This window comes from Cucurbita pepo, chromosome 7 (genome assembly GCF_057944985.1).
Source record: "Cucurbita pepo subsp. pepo isolate OVF chromosome 7, ASM5794498v1, whole genome shotgun sequence".
Lineage (NCBI taxonomy): Eukaryota > Viridiplantae > Streptophyta > Magnoliopsida > Cucurbitales > Cucurbitaceae > Cucurbita > Cucurbita pepo.
The window spans coordinates 458,633-485,213 of NC_141804.1; the positions used below are offsets into that span (position 1 = coordinate 458,633).

Consider the following 26,581-nt stretch of genomic DNA (forward strand, 5'->3'; position numbering starts at 1 on the left):
GTCTTTTTGATTGAACGTTGCTAAAAGTATGTTAAAAAAATTTAATTCTCGGTTGTATGACTGTATCACAAATCTTAGATATCGACCTCAGTACAATTTAACCGATTCTGACATTAAATTTGTCATCAATGAATCAAAAGTTAGAATCTCGACACGCCGGATTGGCTATTAAAAAAAAATAATGGTTTCTAAAATTATAGGATATAAAAATAAAATATTCATTAATTAAAAACTTGAGCTACTCATTTTTTACCATAAATGTAGTCAAAACCTTCCACAATAATTCAAGAATCCAATGAAATTATTTCATAGTGTACAAATAAATATATAATAAAAGGGAATAAAAAAAATATAATACAGTTTTTGTGATGTCCCACATTGATTGGGGAGGAGAACAAACCACCATTTATAACCGTGTGGAAACCTTCCCCTAGCAGACGCATTTTAAAGCCTTGAGGGGGATCTTGAAAGGGAAAGCTCAAAGAGGGCAATATTTGCTAGTGGTGGATCTGGGTCGTTACAAATGGTATCAGAGCCAGACACCGGACGATGTGTCAGCCTTCTCGCTATTTCCCAAATGGGGTAGACACGAGGCAGTGTGCTAGTAAGGATGCTAGGGCCCAAACGGGAGTGGATTTGGGGCGGTCCTACATCGATTGAAGGAAGGAAAGAGTGTCAGCGAGGACGCTGGGCCCTGAGGGGGGTGGATTATGATGTCCCATATTGGTTGGGGAGGAGAACAAACCACCATTTACAAGGGTGTGGAAACCTTCCCCTAGCACGTTTTAAAGCCTTGAGGAGAATCCCGAAAGGAAAAGCCTTTATAAGGGTGTGGAAACCTTCCTCGAACACGTTTTAAACCCTTGAGGGGAATCCCGAACAGGAAAGCCCAAAGAGGACAGCGGTGGATCTGGGTTGTTACAGTTTTTGACTTGATTTAATTAATGGGGTGAAATCTCTTTCCATACCTTCCCTAGCACGTTTTGAGGGGAATCCCAAAGACGACAATATCTACTAGTGGTGGATCCAGGTCGTTACATCTCTTTCCATACCTTCCCTAGCACGTTTTGAGTGAAATCTCAAAGAGGACAATATCTACTAGTGGTGGATCTGGGTTGTTACATCTCTTTCCATACCTTCCCTAGCACGTTTTGAGGGGAATCCCGAAAAGGAAATCTCAAATAGGACAATATCTACTAGCGGTGGATCTTGGTCGTTACAGTTTTTTACCTAATTTAATTAATGGGGTGAAATCTCTTCCCACTCCTTCGTAGATTTACGTATAAATAAAAATTTCACATTCTTTAAATTAAATAAACATGTTGATATTGAAATTTAATAAAAACAAAAGCTTGAATTAAATAAACATGGTAAAAAAAAAGTTACTGCATTTATTAAAATTAAAAACTTTGAAGGGGGTGGGGAGTTTAATAAATGCAATACAGATGTAAATTTAATCCATAAAATTGAACATACGAATTAAATGAAATAATCTGTACTAAATGCTGGTGAATGATTGTAGAAATAATTAAATTCGTATATCAAAATTTAACTCTTATTTCCAGCTTTTAACGTTATTTTTTTTAATTTTCATTTATTTTGGCATGATTTTATAATTCTTGTTGATATTATTAATTTAATTATCGATATGTCTATTAAATAACCAAAATAGTGTAATAAATTAGACATAATAAGACAAAATAAAGTGCATTACATTACAAAAATAGATTTGATACGTACGTTTGTACATCTCACTTTATTTTTTGTTCAATTATTATCATTATTATTTGTCTATCATTTTATTTTATTTTATTTTATTTTTATTTTAATAAACTCTTGTAATTTTTAATTTCATACTTAAAAAAAAAACAAAAACAAAAACAAAGCAACAAATCTTACTGAATTTCATAGCATTGTGAAGGACATAACTAATAGAAAAGTTTTAAATCAATTTCATATTGACCTATTTAATTTGTCGGGTTGGGTTCACAGGGTCCCAGCGTGAACGGAATGGAGAATTCCCGTTTAAATTAAGAACGAGAAGGAAGCGGGAATAATTTCATATTGACCTATTTAATTTGTCGGGTTGGGTTCACAGGTTCCACCTTGAACGAAATGGAGAATTCCCGTTTAAATTAAGAATAAGAAGGAAGCGGGAATAGATTTTTCCTCGTTAGATAAACGAGTGGAAGATGGAAAGTGTATTTCTCTCTTCATCCCCGACACAGTCCAAATCCGTGCTCCCATTGACTTTATATATATAAATATATCTAGATATGTATAAGTCACGAACATATTTTATTATATAGTTTGTTTACAATTTTCGCTCGTTGTTTTTTATTGAATTTGTTATTTATTTATTTATTTATGAATAATTATAGATTGATTTGTGTTTGTTTGTGAACTTTTAATAATATTTTATGTAAGATTGTATCCTAATAATTATAAATTGTAAATAAATAAAACTAAAAAAAATTTGACAACCCAACCCGAAAATAGAGGTTGGGTTGAGTTGTGAAAAGTTTCGGGTTAGGTAAAAAAAAATCCCCCAACCGAACCTAACCGGAACCATGTACACCGTTACTAGGATACACGTTTTAAAATCGTAAGGCCAAAGTAGACAATATCTGCTAGCGGCGAGCTTGGGCTGTCACATGAAGATGAAAATAAAAGGCTACCCGTTTTTGTCCCGCTTCATGGACGTCTTTCGCAATTTACAACGTCGGAAAGTGATTTATTCGTGCTCGTTTCAATCCAAATAATAAAAAGATTAAAAAATAAATAATGCAAATTTAATTCGAAATTAAGGGTTTAAAAATAAAATTAAAAAATAAAAAATAAAAATTGATGGTCCATCCAAATAAATAAATTTCTCCATTATTATGCGTTTTGTGGTCTAGGTCTTATACGTAAACAGGCGCCGTCAACACAAACCATAAACGCCCTTCTCTATAATAGAAATGGAAATTAAAATAAAATAAATAAAATAAAATAAATAAATAAATAGTTTAATCTGTATCCGTACAAGCGACCCCCACATCTGTTAACGATACACCGAGTTCTTCATCTTTCGTTCACCCTATCACCTCTCGACAGCACTTCACCAAAAACCACTTTTCTCCAAAACCACTTACCGGCTTTGAAAACCACTATTGTTTTCCTCCAAAACCACTTTTTTCCTCTTTCTCTCTCTCCCACCCTGATTCCTTATAACAATAGGCAACAACAGGCAGCAACAGGCAGCAACCCATTTCCGAAAACCTAATCTTTTTTTCATTTCATTCGGACCCCTTATCTTTCTGTTCTTGTGGTTTCTTTCCCTTTTTCGTGTGTTGTTTTGGGAACTGGGGTTGGTTTGAAAACACAGAGAAAAAAGAAGGGTTTTTAAGCAAAAAAAAAAAAGGGGTTCTTTGGGGTTGGATTGTAAAAATGGGAAGAGGTAGGGTTCAACTGAAAAGAATTGAGAACAAAATAAACAGGCAGGTTACTTTCTCCAAAAGGAAAGCTGGTTTGCTGAAGAAGGCTCATGAAATCTCTGTTCTCTGTGATGCTGAAGTTGCTTTGATTGTTTTCTCCCACAAAGGAAAGCTCTTTGAATACTCCTCTGATTCCAGGTCACCCCCACATTATTATTATTATTTTTGTGTCTTTTTTTTGGTAAATTTAATGTTTTTGTTGTGTTTTTAGGGTTTTTAATGCAAACCCATTTAATTTCTTCATGTTTTCTATAATGGGTCTCTCTTATTTTTTGTTTTTTTTTTTTTTTACCTTAAATTTCTTTTAAATTTTGGTTATAAGAATGTGTTCATCTTTGGATTCTCTCCTTTTCCCTCCATGGCCCCAAATATGGCTATTTCTTCTGATTTTCTGATGCTCACTGCCACTTAACTCCCACTTCCTTTATCGATTAGGGTTTTTCTTCGTATCGTCATGCTCTATTCGCTTTAACTTTTGGGTTCGGTGGTGATTTCGTTACACCGATCTAGCAAATTCTATAAAACTTTCGTCTCCGACCCATTAATTTGTTTTTTTTCTCTCTCTCTCTACACGTAACACCGACTTTTTTCTTTAAATTCAATGAAATCGTAAAATCGAGCGAAAAGTTACTATGAGACTTGGGTTTTCCTTACGGCTTGTCATGATCGAGTACCTAAGCTTCTGGGTTGAGTTGTGATTTAATGAAAGCGTGATGCTTTCTATGTTAGCTCGAGCGGGTTCTTTGATTTCGATCTTGGATCGAAATGTTTTGGGTTGTTTTGAAATGGGTTGTTTTCGATTGAGTACAATGAGGCTTGAGTTTTCCTTATGGCTTGTTTGATCGAGTACTTAAGCTAGTGGGTTGAGTCGTGATTTAATTAGATCTCCATTTAAGGAAAGCTTGAAACTTTAGCTTACTTTCTATGTTAGCTCGAGCGGGTTCTTTGCTTTCGATCTTGGATCGAAATGTTTTGGATTTTTTTGAAATGGGTTATTTTCGATCGAGTACAATGAGGCTCGAGTTTTCCTTAAGGCTTGTTATGATCTAGTACTTAAGCTAGTGGGTTGAGTCGTGATTTAATTAGATCTCGATTTAATGAAAGCTTGAAACTTTTAGCTTGCTTTCTACGTTAACTCGAGCGGGTTCTTCGATTTCGATCTTGGATAGAAACGTTTTGGATTTTTTGAAATGGGTTATTTTTGTATAGTGGAATTGATAATTTTCCCCATGAATTTGAGCTTAGGTTTTGTACTTGTGAAGTGGTTGGTAGCAGAACAAAAGAAAGTGAACAGTTATTGAAGCATGGGAATGAGGATCTAGTTTCCTCTACCCATTTATTTATTTGCATGTGTTCTTCATATACAGTAGTTAGACAGTGGTTTGGTAATGATTTTTAAGCCTATAGTTAATTATATATATATATTTTTTGAATAGCTTATATTAAAAATTATAATGTGTATGAAATTCTTAGGGTTTGGAAGTTAAAGGTAAGTCAAATATTGTGTAACATAATGTGTTAAATTGAATTATGACAAAAATAATGAAGTAATTTGAGGAACAGAACAGTAACCTAGTTATCTAGACATGTTTTTTAATGTTATTATTGTTTTATTTGTAAATTAATAGGTAAATATTGTTTTTTTTTTTTTTTTTTTGTTTATTGTTCTCTATAATTTATTATTTTTCAACTAGTTTATTTAAAAATAGAATATTATTGAGAAAACAATTTGAAAATAAGGAACATATGATGTTTTGAAATTAATCAAAGGTTTGTCGGGGGATTTTTATGTTTTTCGTTTATTATTATTACTTTTTGTAGAAAGTTAAAAATATTCAAGAAACTTAACTTTTATAAGCAAATAATTACTGTTTTAATTCTCAAAATTAATTTAAAAAAAAAAACTATTTTTATTAATGATTTTGAAAATTGTTTGAAAATATTAAGCAAAAAAACTTAGCTATATTTCTGGAAAACATCCTTAAAATTTACATGTGTTTTATAATCTCTTATGTTTCTCTGTCAAAAAAACAAAGAACGAAATGATATTACAATTTTTTTTTTTTACGTCATTATAGTACATTATTTGTCAATTTGAGCATAATTCAATTAGTTAAGATATATATTATTGATCGAGAGGTCAGAGATACGAATCTCTCCTCTCGATTTATTATTTACTAAAAAATAATTCATTACCTTTTTTATTTTATTGATTTAACAATATATGAACCGAGAGATTCAAATCTCGAACTTTCACGTCGAGAATACATAGGTCAACTATGAGCTATGCACGGAGTTATCACATTGATTTTGCACGTGATCTTTATACAAATTCATGAATTATTTTACTCAAATTTCATTTTCTTTCTACTTTCACACCAAATTTAGGGCTTTCTTCAAGAACAATATAAAATTCTCAACTTTTGGTTGAGAGAAAATATAAACCCTAACCCTAATTGAAGCATTCATGAGTGTTCTAATTCAAAGTAAGAGAGAGAGAGAGAGATGATTTGATGGGAAAGATGTTATTCTTGTCTAGGACAAGACATGATATAGAACAGTAACACTTAGTGTTTATATGCTTCAAATCTTGGCCCTAACTTTCAAAACCCCTTTGTTATATATATATATATATATAATATTTGGCTGTCAATTCAGCTTAAATCACTTGTAACAGTGATTGGTTGATGTTTTATATTAATGGTTGCTTCTTCTGTGAGAGATTGATACTCAGAGATTGAATTGATGGAGAGATAGATATCATTTAATTTTGAGATCAATATCTATACTGTTCATAACACCAAATTTTTATTTCAAATTTGTTTATGATAGTAGTTTGAAATCTTGTTTTTTTGGCAAATTTTGGATTAGGGTTTGTGAAAAACTTAGGATATCGAGTGATCGAGCTGAAATTAGGGTGAAATTTAGTTTTCGATTTGGAAATAGAACTTGTATGGGTTAAGTTGCTAGAGGTTCTTTCGATTCATGATCTTGGTTTTTATTGAGCTGATTATTTTAGTTCAATAGTGTGACGTTGAGATTTGAGCTTCTAACTTAATCACTCTGCTTATGCGTTTGATTTTACAAATTTTGTTGTTGCAGTATGGAGAAAATACTCGAACGATATGAACGATATTCGTATGTGGGCAGGCAACAAATTGCAGCTACTGAATCTGAATTTTCACAGGAAAATTGGACTCTCGAGTACTATAGACTCAAATCACGAGTCGAACTCTTACAAAGAAACAACAGGTAAGTTCATACAATGTTTTACTTGTCGAAGTCTCGATCTCTATCTCTCGTTATTAATATCGATATCGTGTCGATGATAATTGCAGTCATTACATGGGAGAAGATTTGGATTCATTAAGCGTCAAAGAACTGCAAAACTTGGAGCAACAAATCGACACTGCACTCAAACATGTTCGTTCGAGGAAAGTAAGGATGTTTGAATTTCTTGTTTTTATGTTTTTTTTTTTTTTTTTTTTTTTTTTTTTTTTTTTTGTAATGAATAATATATATTGGAATTTTTTTTTCAGAACCAACTCATGCATGATTCCATCTCTGCTCTTCAGAGAAAGGCAAATTTCTCTTACTTTTTTCATCTTTTTTTTAATAATTTTCAATTTTGTTCTAATTAATTTACTTCGCATTCTCATTTATTTTTATCAGGAACGAGCAATTCAGGAACAAAACGCTCTCCTAGCAAAGCAGGTGATCGTAACGTTTAGTTTAAAACGCTATTATTTCGTTTTAAATATGATCTAACTCATTCGTTTAAGCTTTAGTTTACGATGCTTAATTATAATTTATGTTCGGTTAAACGAAATTAAGATCAAGGAGAAGGAGAAGAGCGTAGCAATGGCTCAGCAGGCCGAGTGGGAGCAGCAGCAGCAACATGGTTACAATGCACTGTCTTTCTTATTCCCATCAGCTCCTCACCCGTCTCTAAACATCGGGTAATCTTTCACTAGTTTTTCGAGTTCGGAATGACTTTTGAAACTCGATAACGTTACGTGTTCTTTGCCTTTTGAACGTATAGGCTTGCGAGTTTTGATGGTCACCTGTGAATCCCATTGCACGTTGTGAGATTCGAGCGATCGGGAAGAAGACGGTGACGGTGACGGTGACGGGGCGGGTTGAATAATGGAAAATGGAATGGATTAATTATAACCTATATTTGTAATGGATTGGCTAATATGTATGGAGGGTTTGTGGTTGTGGAGGTTTTGTTGTGTTAAGTGAAAGACAATATATGAACTACTTTTTGTTGTGTGTTGTTATTTTGTGGTGATATTGTTGTGGCCAAATAAAGTTGTTTCGTTCCCAAGAAAGTGCTTTTGGGAAAAGTTTGTGGCTTTTAGGGTTTAGATTACTTTAACAATGCATGCAATAGTTTTAATGGTAGCTAGGGTTTAGGGTTTCTTTGTAAGCTTTCGGATTTGGATTTTCGTGAGTTTAACCGAAGAAAGGTGATCGTAGTGTCGAGTTTTGTTTACTAATGGTGTCTTGGATGACACTCGAGTTAGCTCGGGATATAAGACAGGTACCCTTTATCGAGAGATTAGAGGGTCGAATCTCTCGCCTTATAATACTTTTAACCTAAAAAGTGGCACTTGATGACTCCCGTAAGCTTGTGGGTTTTGTAAGCTTCTAGATTTGGATATCCTAGTTTAACCTAAGAAATGAGATCTTAGTGTCGAGTTTTGTTTACTAATGGTGGCATTGGATGACCCACGAGCTAGCTCGGGATATAAGATAGGTACCCTTTATCGAGAGGTCAGAGGGTCGAATCTCTCACCTTATTATACTTTTAACCTAAAAAATGGCACTCGATGACTCTGGAAGCTTATGGATTTTGTAAGCTTTGGAATTTGGATCTTCGAGTTTAACTTAAGAAATGAGATCATAGTGTCGAGTTTTATTTACTAATGATGGCATTAGATGATCCACGAGCATAGCTCGGGACATAAGATAGATACCCTTTATCGAGAGGTCAGAGGGTCGAATCTCTCACTTTATCTTACTTTTAACCTAAAAAATGGCACCCGATGACTACGTAAGCTTATGGATTTTGTAAGCTTTGGAATTTGGATATTCGAGTTTAACCTAAGAAATGAGATTATAGTGTCGAGTTTTATTTACTAATGATAGCATTAGATGATCCACGAGCATAGCTCGGGACATAAGATATGTACCCTTTATCGAAAGGTCAGAGGATCGAATCTCTCACCTTATTATACTTTTAACCTAAAAAATGGCACTCGATGACTCTGTGAGCTTATGGATTTTGTAAGCTTTGGAATTTGGATCTTCGAGTTTAACCTAAGAAATGAGATTATAGTGTCGAGTTTTATTTACTAACGATAGCATTAGATGATCCACGAGCATAGCTCGGGACATTGGATATGTACCCTTTATCGAGAGGTCAGAGGGTCGAATCTCTCGCCTTATAATACATTTAACCTGAACCCGGGCTCTCTTAACTTATGGCGTTTATCAAATGTCACCATGAACTTGAAATGTCATCAAATTAGATTAGACTTAGTTAAATGAGGTTTAATGAAAATGAAACATCCCCGGATAAAAATTCAAATATCTCTAAATACCAAATAGAATGCGCTGGGCTGGGCTGGGCTTTAACTTCATGTGCTTATATTTGGGCCGTCATAGTTTTGGGCCTTGTTGGGCCACTTAATTACGGCCCAATGCACTCGAACCGCGGTTTCGTCTCCATAAGCTTTTGATATTGGCGGCTACCATCTGAGGTGACGGAAGGTTGAAGTAGAGAGGTTTCTTCTTCGACCAAAACCCTGCACTGCATAAACCCTAGAGGCATCTGTTCAAATCTCTTCCTTGGCGAATCCATGGCTAAGTTATCAAACCTTAGCTCGAGCAACAATGATAAGAAGGACAAGAAGAGCAAGAAGAAGAAGAAGAGTGCTGGTCCGAAAGCGTTGTCGATGAAGGTCAGTGCTCCGAAGGCGAATCCATTCGAGAGCATTTGGTCTCGTAGGAAATTTGACGTCCTTGGGAAGAAACGTAAGGGAGAAGAGCGTCGTATTGGCCTTGCTCGCTCGCTTGCGATTGAAAAGGTAGTGTCTCCCTTGATAATTCTTGTGAACTGATTGATTTTTGCTTTACTTTAGGTAACTGTTGTTTCTTCCTTTAGTTTGGTCGTTAGGTTTTTAATTTTGTGTGTGTTTTGTGAGGCAGAGGAAAAAGACGCTGTTAAGGGAGTACGAGCAAAGTGGTAAGTCTACAGAATTTTCCGATAAGCGAATTGGGGAACAGGACGAAGAGCTTGGGGAGTTCGACAAGGCTATTTTACGTTCGCAGCGCGAACGGAAGGTGAGCGCATTGGTCTGCTTTGAGCATTTGGTTCTAGCATCGTTTACTGTAATCCGTTCTGATTGCATTTTTCTTTAGCTAAAATTGAACAAGAGCAGCAAATTTAACTTATCTGATGGAGAAGATGACGATTATTTTGGAAGCAATAGTCTTGGCGCGTTACCTGCAAATGACGATTTTGAGGACGAAGTAATACCTGACGACGATGACGATGCAGAAGCTGCTGAAACTAAGAGTACGTGTAAAATTTTTGCTAATGTATATCACTGCACAGCATGCTTTGTTCATTTTTTCCCCTAATGCAGCCTTATTTTCTTTCAGAGCCTAATGCCGTTTTTAGATAATTTTTTGAAAAATGAACCCCGGACTTAGTTTCTTATTATTGGTTATCCCTCTCTTCTGTTGAACTTGGAATCTGTTAATGCCGATGAACACTTAATGGAATACTAGTCCTATATCAGCTTGTTCTTTTGTTCCTTCGGAAAATCATTAATACCGCTCATTGTACTATGCAGAAGGGGCTTATCATGGTGCACCGTATCAACAAAAAAGTGGTTTATTAGAGGGAGAGGAAAACGTGAGATTCCTTGCTATCTATTTTTTCTTTCTTTTTATGTGATTGACGTATATGGACAAACTGATTGTTTTCATACTTGCAGCACACATGTATGTTGTTTGATCTTTTCCCTTTCAGAAAGTTGTAGCTGAAATTTTACAAGTCTTTCCTCTCTTACTTTCAAAGTTATCCCTCTACAGGGAGAAAAAATGTGAAAGCTTTATTGTCTTTCTGTTGTTGCACACTCCATACAAGTTTTGTACGGCACAATTGCTTTTGTACTTTAGGCTATGCAATGGGTCTGTAGATATGAATGTATTTGGATGTAAACACTTGTTGCATGCATGTTTAAGCTCATATATGCGTATCTCTACTTGTTTCAAAGCATTGAGTATTTCTGAAACCAATGATCTAAATTTACAGAAACGCAAAAGCAAGAAGGAAGTGATGGATGAGATTATCGCAAAGAGCAAATTTTTCAAGGTGAACTTTTTTCTTACCGTCCTGTAGTTGCACCTGTACAAATTCTGACAATTTTCGTTTTCTTTCATTTTTTCCTGAATCTATTTTTCTATGTGTCAAACTTTTTCTCAGGCACAAAAAGCAAGGGATAAGGAAGAAAATGAACAACTTATTGAAGACCTGGACAAGAAGTTTGAGTCGTTGGTCCAGTCTGAGGCATTATTATCTCTCACTAGTTCTGGTAACGCAAATGCCTTGAAAGCTCTTGTTCAAAAGAGTATTCCAAATGAGCATTTGAAGAAGGATAATTTGCTCTCTGCTGGGAAGACTGAAAATTTTAATCAGGTATTAAATTGTATGTTTTCTGAATTTCACCAAGTTTATTACGTAGTTCTGTTTTTCAGTCATCTTCCATTCTGTATTTATTATTATTGTTATTATCTTTTTCAAAATTTAGTAAACAACTTCAGGACTTTTTGTGCAGTATGCACTCGTTTTCCTCTTTTGGTTATTTTCAATGTTTCCTTTTCTTTATTATTTATATGTCAACTTCTATCTCTCTCTCTCTCTCTCTCTCTCTCTCTCTTTTTTAATTTTAAAAATTATGACATTTTTCATGCTAACAACTTCAGGGCTTCTTTCTGCATGATGTAGGAAAAACCTGATGCTTTTGACAAGCTTGTCAAAGAGATGGCAATGGAAATACGTGCACGCCCCTCTGACAGGACGAAGACCCCTGAAGAAATTGCCCAGGAGGAACGGGAACGGCTTGAACAATTAGAGGTATTTTATGATTGTAACCATGTGATGGAGGCCTAGATTTTCTAATACAAACTTTCTTCTTTCCAGTTTTTGTTCTAGTTCAATTCGTGTTTAGGTTGAGGAAAACAGAGTATTTAATGGTATCTAGCATGTGTTAGCGACTATTTGTGTGAATTACAGAAAATGGGTATGTAATATTTTTGAGTTTACTGGTGGATTGTCACTTCAATGCGGTAAGTGCATTTAATGATCTACTATTTATACCGTGATTGATATTATATTCTATCCAAGTATTAAGGAGTTCCTTTATTTGTATGAACATTTTTTTTTTGCGTCTTGAATTATTTGTAGAATGTAGAATAAGTTTAGTTAGGAATTCTTGTATGTCTCTATGAACATTTTCTAGCTTCTTAAGGGATTTGTGGAATGTAGAACAAGTTATGTTAGGGATTGTTGTATGTCAGTATGATAATTTTCTTGCTCCTTAAAGGATTGTGAAATGTAGAACAATATAAACCTCCTAAACTATGGGGTTGTATCAATAAAATCTCTAAACTAATAATTGACTAATAATTGACTAATAATTGTTTCAATTCCCGTAGTTTCACTAGTGTAATAATTTACCCCCTCCATTAGATTCCAGTTAAAAAAATTTAGTTCACACGTGCAAAGACTTGTAATTCTATTAATTAACCCCTAAGTGGTCATAAGTGAATCAGGTTAAGCTTTCAATTTGAAAATCATCAACGCACATGTGTAAACTATTTACGAGCAATTAGGAGTTTTATTGATAATTATTACTTTGCATGTGTAAACTGACGTTTTTGAAACGGAACATAACAAAAGGTATAGATTGGTAAACTCATGATAATTTAGTGATATATTGATATTTGCCCTACATATCATCATCGAAGACTATGAGATGCTTAGTAGCTGACATTTGAGAAGGTGACATTTCTGCTTAGTAACTTCAATGACATTTTACATTTCAGGAGGAAAGACAGAAACGGATGCTTGCGCCAGATAATTCTAGTGATGACGAAGACGGTGATGCTGAAAATGCATCTGTACAGAAACGAAAATTTATATCTGGGGATGATCTTGGTGATTCTTTCACGCTTGATGATGATGAGCGCAATCATAAAAAGGGTTGGGTTGATGAGATTTTTGAAAGAAAGGATGCTGATGGCACTGAAAGTGAAGATGATGATTCTGCAGAAGATACAGACAGTAGTGATGATGTGGGTGGGGATTCTGATGATGAATCCGAGGAAGATGATAACACTCGTGGAAGGAAGCATTCTTTGAAGGATTGGGAACAGAGTGATGATGACATTCTTGACTCTAACTCAGAAGAGGACGATGAAGCAAGTAAAGAAGACAAAGAACTGGATGAGAACCATCCTAAAAAGGCAAACAAGGGTGCCATAATTAAAAGTAGTAAAAGTGAAGGAAGCTCTGAAGATGCTAAGAAATTAGAAAAGAATACGAAGCGTGAAAATAAACCAGAACTTCCTTATATAATTGAAGCACCAGAGAGCTTTGACCAATTTTTGTCATTATTGGCTGATTGTTCAGATAGCGATGTACTCTTGATCATTGATCGAATTCGGGCAAGTAATGCTATCCAGTTAACAGAAAAAAATCTGGAAAAAATGCAGGTATGCTCTTATTTTATATTTTTATGTTCTCACATAATACATCATTGTTATGGGAATGAACTGATGTTTATACGTTTTTTGGTAGAATAAAGTTACATTCCACTATGTCTGCTGGTAGTTCTCTTGTTTAACTTGTTTATTAGAAGTCAGAAACACATCGAAAGCTATTAATTTATATGTGCGGAGTAATTTTAGTCTGCTTTCATTTCTCCCACCTTTCTTTTAATTCAGGCTTCAGGAGTAACTATAAAGGAACGTTCTTTATATCCAGTGTACTTTTAGTTATTTTCATTTCTTTCATCTCTTTTCCGTCTAGGCTACTGTAAGTGGAGTTTTTTTATGACCTAGGGTTTTCACTAGTTACACTGAGTGTTGTACTCATTTATTCTACTCAGTAATTAGGTGCCTGATCTTACCTTCATTGATCTTACATATAAATACTAAATTTCTAGAAATTTTGTGTTTATTACAAAACAAACATCCTTTTCATGAATCGTGACTATGGTCTTGAATGCTTATGATATATACACTTCTCCACTCCAACGTTGCAATAGAATTTATCCTCTTTGTTTTGAATGCATATGTACGTTCTGATTGTTATTGGGTTGCTTTCTGACCATTGGTATTAATGTCTCGTTCAGAGATTCTATGGCATACTTCTGCAATATTTTGCTGTGTCAGCAAATAAGAAGCCATTAAACGTGGAGCTACTAAATTTGCTTCTCAAGCCGTTGATGGAGATGAGTAGGCAGATTCCTTTCTATGCTGCTACATGTGCTAGGACGAGGATATCCCACACTCATCAACAGTTTTGTGTTGATAATAAGAATCCAGGTATATTTTCTTCCTCCTGTAGTATATACACCAAAATACCTTTGTACGTAACTGAATTTTTTCTTGCAGAGAATAGCTCATGGCCTTCTTCCAAAACTTTGATTCTCTTGAGGCTATGGTCAATGATATTTCCTTGCTCTGACTACCACCATGTGGTCATCACACCAGCAATATTGTTGATGTGCGAATATTTGATGCGTTGCCCCATTGTGACCGGTCGGGATATTGCAATTGGCTCTTTCTTGTGTTCTCTGCTGCTCTATGTATGTTAATAAGCTAATTGTATTTTTTACATTAATGTAGCTATGTTGCATTTGTTAAGTGAATGTTTGCGTTGTTTTATATAACTATTCTTTTTCCTGGAGTACCTTTTCTGCCATTTTTCTCAAGGAAAGCTCCATTTAAAATGCAGGTAGCCAAACAATCTTTGAAGTTCTGTCCTGAAGCAATAAACTTTCTCCAAACTTTGTTGATCGCAGCTGCTGGTAGAAGGTCATTACCCTCGCAAAATCCTCAGGTATACTGAAAAGTTCACACCATTATTTTTTGGTTGTCTTTCGTCCACTGTCCAAGTATTCGCATTTTCTTGTAGTATACTATTGCCAATGACCAAGAATACCCATTTTTTTTCAGCAGATTTGTAATCTAGTGGATTTACAAGCACTTGGGCAGTGGCTGCGTATACAGAATCCTACAAACGAGATTACCCCCCTGGACTTCTTCTTTATGATGAATTTGACTGAACATTCTTCCATTTTTAGCTCCGACAGTTACAGGTACCTGTGTGTGTGGGTGCGCGCACGAGTCAGTATGGTCTTTTCTATGCACTTTGCTATAGTCGCATCCACTTTCCACTTTTCTCTCTTCTTTTTCTCGTTGGGGGAGGGGGGCATTGGAGTTGCTCTAGCGTTTTAACGAAATTGATCTTGAGAGCGAAAAGTTTCTAAACTATTCCAAATGAGAAAGAAGTGGCCAAATTCTTAGTTATTTAAGGATGCTAGGAATACAGATTGAGACGTTCCTTTTGGCTCCTATCACCATGTATATGATTTTTTATACCTACTTTCCCAAATTGATCTGACGTTTTTGGAAGAACCAGAGTGAAGATACCTTTTCATTGAGAACCGAATATCCATTTATACGTTTCGTATTGTATATATTGATAATGATATTGTACGTTTCATGTTATATATTTTGATAGATGAAGATAGATGAAGGTTTGGTCTTTGAAACTGCAGGGCCGGGGTGCTGTTGACAGTTATTGAAACTCTTGATGGATTTGTTAACGTATATGGTCAATTGAAATCCTTCCCAGAAATCTTCATGCCATTCTCGACAATTTTACACGAATTGGCACTGCAGGAGAACATGCCGGATGTATTACGTGATAAATTCAGCAAAGTTGCTGAAGCAATTGAAGCCAAAACGGAGGAGTATTACATGGGGCGGCAACCTCTTAGAATGAGGAAGCAGAAGGCTGTGCCAATCAAATTACTGAATCCAAAATTTGAGGAGAAGTACTTTCCTTCTATTCCGTCTTTAGTTTTATTCATGCTCTCTAGTGTTCTTCCTCAGTAGGAGCCTCAAACAGAGCACTAATGGTTGCAATTTCTTGTTCTTACTTCCGCAGCTTCGTTAAGGGCAGAGACTACGATCCAGATCGTGAACGAGTTGAAAAAAGAAAGCTGCAGAAACTTTTAAAACGTGAAGCTAAAGGAGCAGCCCGTGAACTACGCAAGGATAACCATTTCTTGTTCGATGTGAAGGCAAGAGACAAGGCACTGCAGGAAGAAGAAAGAGCAGAACGATACAAAAAGGCGAGCGCCTTCCTTCAACAACAAGAGCACGCTTTCAAATCGGGGCAGTTGGGAAAGGGAAGGAAGAGAAGAAAATGAAACCAATGGGGGGTTTGATTTGTGTTTCATAGTCTGTCTCCAAGAGGACAAACAAAACACCACATCATACACTGCCATGAAAGCGAATCAACCACGAAGAAAGAACGAGCAACCACAATTCAATTCGATCGATCAAATCGTATGCATTTGCTTCCCTAGACAACCAATCAAAATTTTTTGGCCCAAGCTAATATTCATATTTATTGTGTTTGTTACTCATCCAGTTCATTGAATATCTTCATGAGTATGAAAAGCCTCTTTGTGGTTTGGGTCCTGTATTATAGGTTCATGACTCGTAGGGGCAACCATGAGATTATTAGGATGATGATATAAATGTAGTTTTAGGGTATTTTGTATCCCAGCATTTTTTTATGTAAAAACTAAAAAAATTAGTCTTACTTTAAAATTTATGATTTAATTCCTGCCCTAATCAGATTTCTCTCTCAAGTAATTAATTAATTAATTAGAGACCCAAAAAACACTAAAATTATAATTATATAAAGGCTTAAGTTCGGTTTGGAACTTGGGCCACCGGTTTACTGTCTATTACCGGCCCAATATTTAGGAGGGCCCAGTCTGTAAACAGGCCCATTACTCCTTGTAATATCATACTAATTGTTAATCTATAATTAATTTTTTTTAAGAAATAGTATCTATTATTTATATTTAATTTTTTAGTTTTTATGGAATAAAAATATAAATTGTTAGTTTATTAAATTCAATAAAAATAAGGCTCAAGTGAACTATAAGAACTAATTTTAAAAATTGTTACAATTAAGGAAATAGTATACCTATAATGACAATAATAAAAGAGTTAGCCGTCGATTTGATAAGGCTTATTAGTAACATTATGCTCGATTTAAACAAATTTGTCAAATTGATGGCTTCGGCCCGCCACCATATGAGGAAAGGGAGAGGGTAAGAGCACGACACTGCAATTAGTTCGTCTTCTTTGTGTACAACATTCATTTGGCACGATGCTGCAATCGGATCGCTTTTTAGAGCCTTTTGTTCTGTTGAATGATGAAAGTCCGACTAGTCTAACGAATAATCATGAGTTTATAATTAAATAATACTCTCTCCATTTGTAGGAGGTAAGTAGACAATATCTAACATGTTCAACTCCCTAAACTTACTTATAAAAAAAACTAACTTTGTTCTTAATTTAAGGATATTTTAAAATAAATTAAAAAAATGAAATAAGTAAATTTATTATTTATTTTATTAACAATTACTAAAGGCTAACTTCGTAATTAACCATGGTTCCCATGTTTATATATTTTATTAATAAAGAACTTCCCAAAAACTGGATTCTCCACGTGGGACAAGGAATCAAAGCACGCAAATACATAACTTTTTAAATATATAAATTCCAAAAAAAAAAAAAAAAAAAAAAAGTAAAACGCATCGTTTTCAGTGATAAGAAACTGCAGCAAGCCCAAAAAGATTTATTTATTTATTATTTTATTTTTTTACTTTGATTTATGTATTAATTATATTTTCATCTTCATGTATTATATATTAATATTTAGGCTCAAGACTAAATGCAATGCATTTCTCAAACATTATCACTTATATTGGTTTATTTTATAATTTTTCTTTTTAATATTACAATATTTATTACATATAAAATCCAAAAATAAATGTTTAAAAATTTATCAGATAATTTTGAGTAACGAAACGTGTGATTTAACCTAATTTTTATTTTGGCTATGAATTTCTTTTGTATCTATAATCTTTCGGGTCGGATAAGATGACTTTAAAGACGGTATTCATTTTTCATATCGCTCGATTATGTTGTGGAGTTTGAAATTTTAGAGGTAAAGAATGAATATTTAATAATAAAGCTTGTTTATATTCTCCTCTACCATAGAAAAAAAATAATAAAAGGAAAAAAAAAAGTGTTGTTCTTTAAGCTTTCTTGCCATAACCAAATTGCTTTTTCCCATTCCCCTTTTTTTACACCTAAAGATATTCAAAAGAACTTTGGCAAAAGCTTTGGAATTTAAGGCAAAAACGTATTGGAAAACTCCCCAATTGTCTCGATTCTTTCAAATCAACATAATTACGAAAAGATTCGAGCAAATGATCTAAATAATATTACTATTCTTTCATAATCTTTCCAAGTAATGAAAGTTACCATATAGAGAACAATTGTAATGACTCGATGTTTTAGATAATAGGCTTCAATATCGATAGTATATTTGTCTCCACTATTTGTGTTACTAGCATCTCGATTAGTAATAACATATGTCTTCCTTTACTAATGTGTTTGTTTACAAGAATCAATATCGTTTGAATTCATTCATGCCCATAACAAAATGTTCGACCTTTTTGGCCTCTGTACCCACCAACTTTAGAGTGAAGCACACAAGGCTCGTGAATTGGCGTTTATAGGTAGTAGGATTAAAAAATTCAACAGAAACTCCTATGTGTATAGGTAATTGGGTCTCCATTAGTGTTGAGGGATCTCTTAGCAAGTCATCCCTCGCATAAACACGACACATAGAACCTTATGTTCATTCAAATAGTTCATGAATTGGAAAACAGTTTATCCAGAGGATAGTTATAATTCTATTGATAGGTCTCCTAAGAACCCATCAAAAGTGCGATGGTCGTTCCTCGCTTATAGAAACAAGCACGATTCTAAAAGAAGTTAAACGTCATGATATAATGGATTGAAGCGTCATGTATTCACTTTTTGAAAGTCGGAATGAAAATTACTACCTTTTTAAGGGTGGTTTAGAAAAGATTAAAAATGTGTTTGTTGGGGGAAAAAGATGAAAGAATTTGCTTTACACAACCAAATTCATAGATTAGGTGTGTGTCTTGATCTGAAAGTGATGTTTAAAAGGCCACCATCATCAAGTCTCCCTCTAGATTTTGTTTAATAATATACCAAAAACTACTCAAAGTTCAAACCACTATACACATTCCATATTGGAGGATGAAAAAGGTCAAAAGCTTCCTCAACTTTCAAAGTCTCCTTTAAAAAAACAAAAACCCAAAATATGAAACAATTAACAACATCCTTCCACCTTGGTTCCTCCACCCTTTCAAATTTCGTCAACTCTTGATTCTAACCCGGCCATGTTATCCCTCTAAAGAAGCCCACCGCTAGCAGATATTGTCCTCTTTAGATTTTTCTTTTCGGGCTTCCCCTCAAAGTTTTTAAAACGCGTCGACTAGGGAGAGATTTCCACGCCCTTATAAAGGGTGTTTCGTTCTCCTCTCCAACCGATATGAGACAACACTAGAGACTTATTAGACACAAAAATGAAAACTTTCATTTTGGTTAAGTCAGGAGAAATAAAAGCTAACAGAAGAGCCTATTCTTCTGAGTTATGTACAAGAAGGAAGGAGCTGATGCTGCTCCATGTTTTGGTTCCTATGTAGTATTTATGGTGCATTTACATGATGGGCTTAAATCAATTCAGTAGCAGTAAATCTCCTCATGATTATGACCTTATTAACCCAAAATTTACAAAAGATCTAGATCTAAAAAGACCACCAAATAAGAATCTAGTTGGTGAATCCTGAGAAGAACCTTGTTTTTGTTCTTTAGGACTGCCTTTCACTTTCAGTATTGTTTGCCCGATCAAATCTCGAATTGAATCTATCGTCTTCGAATCGACTGGATACCCCGACGCATCACGAACGTAGAACGTATTAATCGCCTTACCGCCTTTAGTTGATACCTCTGCTCTTGTGACAGTCAGGCTGTTCTCTCGGAAGATGCGGGTGACATCTGAGAGAAGGCCTACTCTATCTGTTGTGCATAACTCAAGCTTCAAGCCCTGAAAAACAAGATAGAACAATGAATCAACAATTCGAACAAAGCGAAAAAACTCGAACGACCGCGAAAAATAGCCGTTAGTTTCGGTGATATGGTAGTGTTCTTCACGCACCTCAGAGACTCTTCTCCTTATAGCAGCTTCAAGACATTGAATTACCCTTTGTTTCTCTGCATCAGATTTAACAGGAGATCCATCTATATGTCTAATGTAATATTCCTACAAATTCAGAATAGAGATCATAAGCCTAAAGAACAAGTCCACATTGTCTCTAAGTTGCTAAAGATGCTAGTGATCGCAATCTTACCTGATAGGCTTCTGTCCCTTCAGCAACTACATTGGCATGGAAGACCACATATTGCATATCTGTCAATGTGCAAATCGTGTCGAAAAGAAGTTTCGGGCGATCTTTGCTCCGAATTGTAATGACAGAATAGTCTATGTCACACCAATTAACAACCTTGACATTAGGCCTTTGCTTCTCGTCCATTAAATCTTCACCAAGAAGTTCATAATCCCTATCAGCACACATCATCTGATGAAGCCTTCTGTCAATGTGAGTGACTCCTTGAGACACGACCGTCTTAGCTCCATTGGTCCTATTGTTGCTTCCCCTTAGTACATTACAGAGTAATCCCTTGATCCTAGATAGCCTCTCAAGATCAGTAATTGCAGAACCAGTTTCGTCGTCGGTGACATGCATCACGGCGGCCGCCCGTGTGTTGTGAGTCCACACCTCGGCGTGCACAACGTTGCATTTGAGGTGAGTGAGGACAGCGCTGAGTTCAGAAAGTAATCCTTGTCTATCATTTCCAATAAGCTCAATTGCTGTGTAATCAACCGATGGTTTTACACCCACAGATCTCATGGAAGATGCAAAACAAGAATCCGACTCAAGCGACTGAAAACCAAAAAACATAACCGCGTTGAATTAATTGAATGAAACACATGAAAGAAAGAAAGAAAGAAAGAAAGAAAGAAAAAAAATACAACAGAAAGATAGAAACAGGCACATAGCACATACCCTTTTGATATAGTCTAAAACCCCTTCATCTGTAACTTTGTTTCCATCTTGATCAGTGACATTAAAAACTGTCCAAGAAGCCAAAACCACATGAAAATCCTGATGGGGAGAGAACCGATATAAGAGAGAAAAAATGGGAAAAAGAAACTTACCATCCATGAACCAACAACCATCACAAGAAATATAGGCTTTGGTGACGATGAGATTAAGATCAGTAAGAACTTGAACGACTTCAAGAAGAATCCCATGTTTATTGGCGCTATCTACCTGCAACAAAATGGTTGAAATGAGCATAAAGTAACCCAAATGGAAGACTCCAGCAAATAAGAAACAGAGTTCAAAATCATATACCCTTATAACAGTAGCATCCTTACAGGCTTCATTGTCAATAACAACCCTGGAAAAAGACATAAAAGCTTAATTTTTGTACAGAAGAAAGTTGTGTTTTTTTTTTCTTCAGAGAAAGGAAGGAAATTATGTACCTGGTTGGATTCATTCTTCTAATCAGCTTCACATATTCATCATCAATATCATGGGAAAAGTTCATGTCGATTGCTGGAATAAGAGAAAAGGGGTAAATAGACCAACAAATAAGACACGCCATGGTAATCTTGTAAAGCCAATCAGAAAATAAGTATCAAAAGCCATGACCAGACCATCTAGAGAGAGAGAGAGAGAGAGAGAGAGAGAGAGAGAGAGAGAGAGAGATCTGAAAATGATAAGGAGGAAAAGAGAAGAATCCCAAACAAGAAAACCAGAGAAGAGACTAAAAACCAAGTAAGAGAAGAACAGAGGAAAGGGAAGGAGAGACACAGAGAGCACCCAAGAGAACATACCCATTTTCGATCTCTGAGGATTTTGTAATCTGTTCAGAATGTTGAAGGTTTCTTCTCAGTTTGTTCTGAAACGCCGCAAACAAGGCTTTGTATTCAACGAGAAAGCAAAGGAGAAGATTATATATACAAGCCAAGGGAGATCTCGGGCTCGCTTTGGGAAGGTTTGAATGAAACAAAGTATTTTCAAAAATCAATACTTTTTTTTTTTACCAAAAAGATATTAGTAAAAAAATAGGACCTCCCGACACGATACTCCAAAACCTGCAACTTGAAAAAAGTACAAGAAAACACACAACACTTCTTCCCCACTCCCATCTTTCTTTCTCTGTCAAACCCTTTTTTTTTCCGATTATTTATTCATAATGGAGATTTAAATCTCCATTATTTGGTCTCTTTGTCCTTGTGTTAACAATTCCAATCTCAGTTATCCTGAATAAGTACATTCATATCATCATACGTGGAAATTTCCTCGAAAACAAAAAAAACCCAAAAAGGACCAGAGGACTCTAGCCGGCGGGAACATTGACCGCCGGCGCCGGTACCATCACACATGTGGCGGAGGGTTTAAAGCCCGAAACAGCTCCAAGGTCAGTGGAGCTGGAAAGAACCCGAGGGCGCTAAATCTCCCCACAAATTCCGGCCAATTTTATTGGGTGGAGATTAACTTATAACTGTTCTTTTTGTGTTGTTTTGACAGATTGAGTGATAACTGAGGATGCAATAACTATGATTAGTTGCAGTTGTACAGTTAATTGAAAATGAATAAAGCTGGCAGCTTCCATTTCATTTAATTACACAGCTTAGGTCAATACTCTGCCAATTCTTCATTAAAATTAAATTCAGCCTTCAACAGAAACCATAAACTTGGTCCCTTTTACTTTTCTTTGAAATAATATATTACAAATTTTAGTAGTGTCTAATAAATTCAAAAATTTAATATATTGAATGTGATAAATGTCTAAAACTAAAAAATAAGTGGTAACTGGTGTTCTCCAACCCTTGTCGTAAATTTAAATAAAATCAAATAATCATATAAATTATTAACAATGACATTTTTTTTTGGCATAACACAGAAAGTTCAACAAGGACTTGGTGGATGACCAAAATCAATCGACTAGTTGGACCTTCCCACCTAAAACCTTAATGTGAAATTCTAGGCTGATGGGAAAGGGAACAAAACATTGTTTATAAGGGTATAAAAAGATCTTTCTAGTAAACGCATTTTAAAACTGTGAGGCTAATAGCGACACGTAACGGACCAAAATAGACAATATCTACTAGCGATAGATTTGAACTATTAGAATCTCTATCTTCCTTAGCACCTTTGTGTTTAGGTTCTTAAGTTCCCAATAAAGTTAAAATTTCAATCATAGAATCAAACTAAGAGCAAAATCAGATCCCAAGCCCACAACGTTTCTTCCATATTTCATAAAATAATACTTCAAATCAAGTCCACAGATAAGAGAATAATTTAAAATTATTAAGTAAAGATTAAATTCATACTAATTGGACAGAACCAACTGGTTTGATAAATGGGCATTCATTACAAAACGCTGTGCATGCAGCATGCCTATTACTTTAATTGAACAAACCCAACAATAATTTTCTACTAATAAATTTTTGACAAACTTCATTAAAATCGCCCATAAAAAATAAAAAAAAAATCAAATCAATGAAGAAATACACACATTCAATCCCTGGCAAAGAGTGAGCAGAGGACTAGAAGGGAACAGCCGAAATACAGCTCGGATAGCAATAAACATCAGACAGAAACCAATCAACTACCAGAATTTCAGTGTCTAATTGAATCCATTCACCGTAATGTACGATATGCATTGCTATTAAGATAATAAACTAATACTTCATGGAGGGGATGTTAGTTTACGAATTTAAATACTACTTTAGTTTAGTTTATTTTCTCGATAGGATTAATTTCAAAGGGTGCATTTCAGACATCATTTAATAATAAAGGTTTTAAATAAATAAAAGCAAAATTAAATGAAAGTTAAATGTTTAGGTTTGTTTTGATGACCACTTGATTTTTGGCTTTTGATCTTCAAAAATTAAGCACATAAGAATTATTTCAAAGGGTCATTTTTTTTACTTTTTGATCTTTGAAAATTAAACATATAAATATTATTTCTACATATGAGTTTCTTCTAGATTAGGTTATATACTTTCTATAAAAGTGTTTTTAAAATTCGAGCCAATTTTGAAAATTAAAAAAGTATTTTTAAAAATATATAAAACATATATATGTTGTAAATTTAGTTAAGTTTATCAAATGTATTGAATTTATTATAGTTAGGCAAAAAAACAAAACCCAACTACTCGGTTTGGCATTTTGTCAAACACTTGATGCGCATACGCGTGTGGTTAAGGCCAAGCAAACAACAATTTAAACTAAACCTAGCAGTGGGTTTAATTATAGTTAGGCAATACAAAGCAACACACTAACCTGTTGGTTTTGGCATTTTGTCAAACACTTGGTGCGCGCGCACACACGCGTGTCTTAAGGCGACTGCCGGCCGGCCTCCGTGGGGCTGTCACATGGTCCCTCATTCTGAGCTCCCCAATTTCTACAATGCCTGTTTGTGCGATTTAGAGCAGACTCCTTTTCTCTCTGTCCTTCTGAATTCATAGCTGCTGCAGTTCAATTTCAGGCCTATTAATGGTGTAGCCAAGTGGACGAAACAGAGACGATTATATAACTTTTTACTTACAGAACGAACGAACGAATGAATGATCGCTAAAAACTGGGCTACCACTTCGTTGTGGCGCGCTTTTTTTCATCAGAATCCGCAGAATTTGCTGATCTTTCTTTTGCCTCTCCGTTTCTTGATGAACATTGATTTTTGATTGATGATAATGGATGGATCTTCTTCGGGCTTTTCAATACAGAATCGGTTGCTTTGGGATGTACGATTCAAAGGTTCTGAAAAGACAAGGCGTTCCATGATGGTATTGCAATCTGAACCCTCCTCTGTTCATGTCGTAATTTTCGGATTTTACAAATTTAAATCGAAATTATTATTTTATATTATGAAAATAATAATAATAAATAAATAAAATTTATGATTTTTTTTAAAAAAAATTTAGTTAATTCACTCACTAATTTGTTTTAACAACTAAAAAAATTTTAAAAATTTTAAATGCCTTAATATTAATCATAATTAAAAATGTGTCTCTTCCAAATTCACTTATTATTAAATTAAAAAAATAAAAATTTTAAAATTTAGTTCGATTATGTTTGATTATTATTTCATCCCGAGGTCATGCTCGTCTAAGGCGTGCTACCCATGACCGCATGCCCATGACAAGCCAAACCCATTGTGTCTTGGATGGTTGTTGTTACTTCTCCCTACCAATAGTCATATACTGTGAGCGGTTGTTGTTACTATGTTGCTTGCATATATAACACCTCTTTCAAAACCTCTATTTCGAAAATCTCTCTCTGCCCTCGTTTTCTAAAATCGAGGCTAAAGGCTCGAGCATACGTCACTTGGCCGTAGGTGATGTAAGAACGAATTGTGCGGCACTCACTTGTTGTTCATTAAATATTAAAACTCCATAATTTAAAATTTTACAAATTGAAATAAATAAATAAAAAGAATGTTTAAGTCATAAATGAAACGTCTGATTTATTTAGCTCTGTACTTTAGTTCAATTTAAAACATGACAATTCGAACATGTTCCGTGAATAAGACACTTATGACCCGTTTAAAATTTAATGTTTTTTCTCATGTCTTATTGCACGAGAATTATAATGTTTAATAAATCATTAAATTATTATGTGTAACGGGTCATTATACTAATTAAACAACTTTATCCTAATTAATATAATTAATATAATTAATAATGTATTTAATGGCCTTTTTCCCACCGGAAAAATCTTCTCTCGTGCTCAATTAAAATACTTATTATTTTTCTAATTAGGTAATTAAATTAATTAAGAACTAATTGAGATTAGTGGATGCTAGTCTACGTCTACACCTATAGTATAGCGTGGGGCCCACTGTAAAATTCAACGGTCAAAGCGTTTGACCGGAAATCAGAGGGGTTTTTCGATATCATCGCGCGGTCACGTGGGACCAGTAGTAAGCGCACGTGATATCCGGGGCGGCGCCACCGGCTGAAAACGAGTCGCGGGCAGTAATGAGGGTATTTTTGGAATTTAAATTTAATAGTATTATTTTTGCGTAAATTAAAGAAAATATTTTGTATTTTGCTGATTATTATTATTATTATTATTTTATTTTCTTTGATAAATGTTAACGATAATCCACGTGTTTAAAAGGTTAAAAAAAGATTAAATATATTATTTATAATTTTTAAATAATAAATAAAGTTGTGAGATATTTTTTATTATTCTTTTTAAAGGAAAGCTTTTGGAAGTTGGGAAGGGTCGTTTTTGGTACCTCGTCGTTGCCACGTCAGCGGTCCACGTCGGAAGATTGAAATTGGAGCATGGGCCCACTTATGATTTAAAATAAATAATTTATTTATTATTGTTGTTTTTATTTGGGCCCCTAATTTGCGTGAATATTATTATGGAGAGTTTCGAGTTCCCATAACCACGTTTTCAACCCCCGTTTTATGGAACCCCATGCATGCGTGTCGTTTGCTGACTGGGTCTTCGTGCTTGCTCGAACCAGTTTTTTTTTTTTTTTTTTTTTTTTTTTTTTTTTTTTTTTTCATTTAAAAATATTGACAAAATTTTATATTACAAATCAAAATAGTAATCATTTCATTTGAATATTATACTTTATGAGATATTATTTACTTTAAATATAAATTCGATCGACAAAAATAATTATCTTCATATAGATAAAAAGAGTGAGTAATTTTTTGAACTTTTAATTTCAAAAAGGAAGAAAATGATGTTTGTCATTGAGCAATGCTCGTACAAGAAATTGAAGAAAACGTGTGG

The 26,581-nt window shown here is 34.6% G+C and overlaps 3 protein-coding genes across 7 annotated transcripts; 2 read left to right on the forward strand and 1 right to left on the reverse strand.

Moving 5' to 3' along the window:
* The first annotated feature begins 3,087 nt into the window (after positions 1–3,087).
* On the forward strand, positions 3,088–7,810 carry LOC111798553 (truncated transcription factor CAULIFLOWER A). Its single transcript, XM_023681785.2, has 7 exons — positions 3,088–3,614; positions 6,579–6,728; positions 6,815–6,914; positions 7,016–7,057; positions 7,149–7,190; positions 7,311–7,435; positions 7,519–7,810. Exons 1-7 carry the CDS (start codon positions 3,430–3,432, stop codon positions 7,544–7,546), a joined length of 672 nt encoding a protein of 223 aa, XP_023537553.1. The 5' UTR covers positions 3,088–3,429; the 3' UTR covers positions 7,547–7,810.
* A 1,417-nt stretch (positions 7,811–9,227) lies between these two features.
* Positions 9,228–16,395, forward strand: LOC111798552 (nucleolar-like protein). Of its 2 annotated transcripts, none has more exons than XM_023681782.2 (14): positions 9,228–9,571; positions 9,693–9,827; positions 9,906–10,062; positions 10,343–10,404; positions 10,807–10,866; positions 10,978–11,190; positions 11,500–11,628; positions 12,600–13,268; positions 13,910–14,102; positions 14,172–14,365; positions 14,515–14,619; positions 14,736–14,878; positions 15,341–15,619; positions 15,733–16,395. In XM_023681782.2, the coding sequence occupies exons 1-14, from the start codon at positions 9,344–9,346 to the stop codon at positions 15,995–15,997; spliced, it is 2,832 nt and encodes a 943-aa protein (XP_023537550.2). In that variant the 5' UTR covers positions 9,228–9,343; the 3' UTR covers positions 15,998–16,395. The 2 variants fall into 2 exon arrangements, with proteins under 2 accessions (XP_023537550.2, XP_023537551.2); XM_023681783.2 differs by having other exon boundaries at positions 14,739–14,878.
* Positions 16,396–19,274: 2,879 nt separating this feature from the next.
* Positions 19,275–24,634, reverse strand: LOC111798722 (ACT domain-containing protein ACR4). 4 transcript variants are annotated; one of them, XM_087125779.1, is made up of 10 exons: positions 24,375–24,634; positions 24,110–24,294; positions 21,652–21,736; positions 21,298–21,370; positions 21,167–21,212; positions 20,968–21,082; positions 20,816–20,883; positions 20,099–20,692; positions 19,906–20,010; positions 19,275–19,794 (listed from the first exon to the last, which is right to left on the reverse strand). In XM_087125779.1, exons 3-10 carry the CDS (start codon positions 21,653–21,655, stop codon positions 19,456–19,458), a joined length of 1,344 nt encoding a protein of 447 aa, XP_086981905.1. In that variant the 5' UTR covers positions 21,656–21,736; positions 24,110–24,294; positions 24,375–24,634; the 3' UTR covers positions 19,275–19,455. The 4 variants fall into 4 exon arrangements, with proteins under 4 accessions (XP_086981905.1, XP_086981906.1, XP_086981904.1 ...); XM_087125780.1 differs by having other exon boundaries at positions 21,652–21,716; positions 24,110–24,297; XM_087125778.1 differs by having other exon boundaries at positions 24,110–24,297.
* Positions 24,635–26,581: the final 1,947 nt, after the last annotated feature.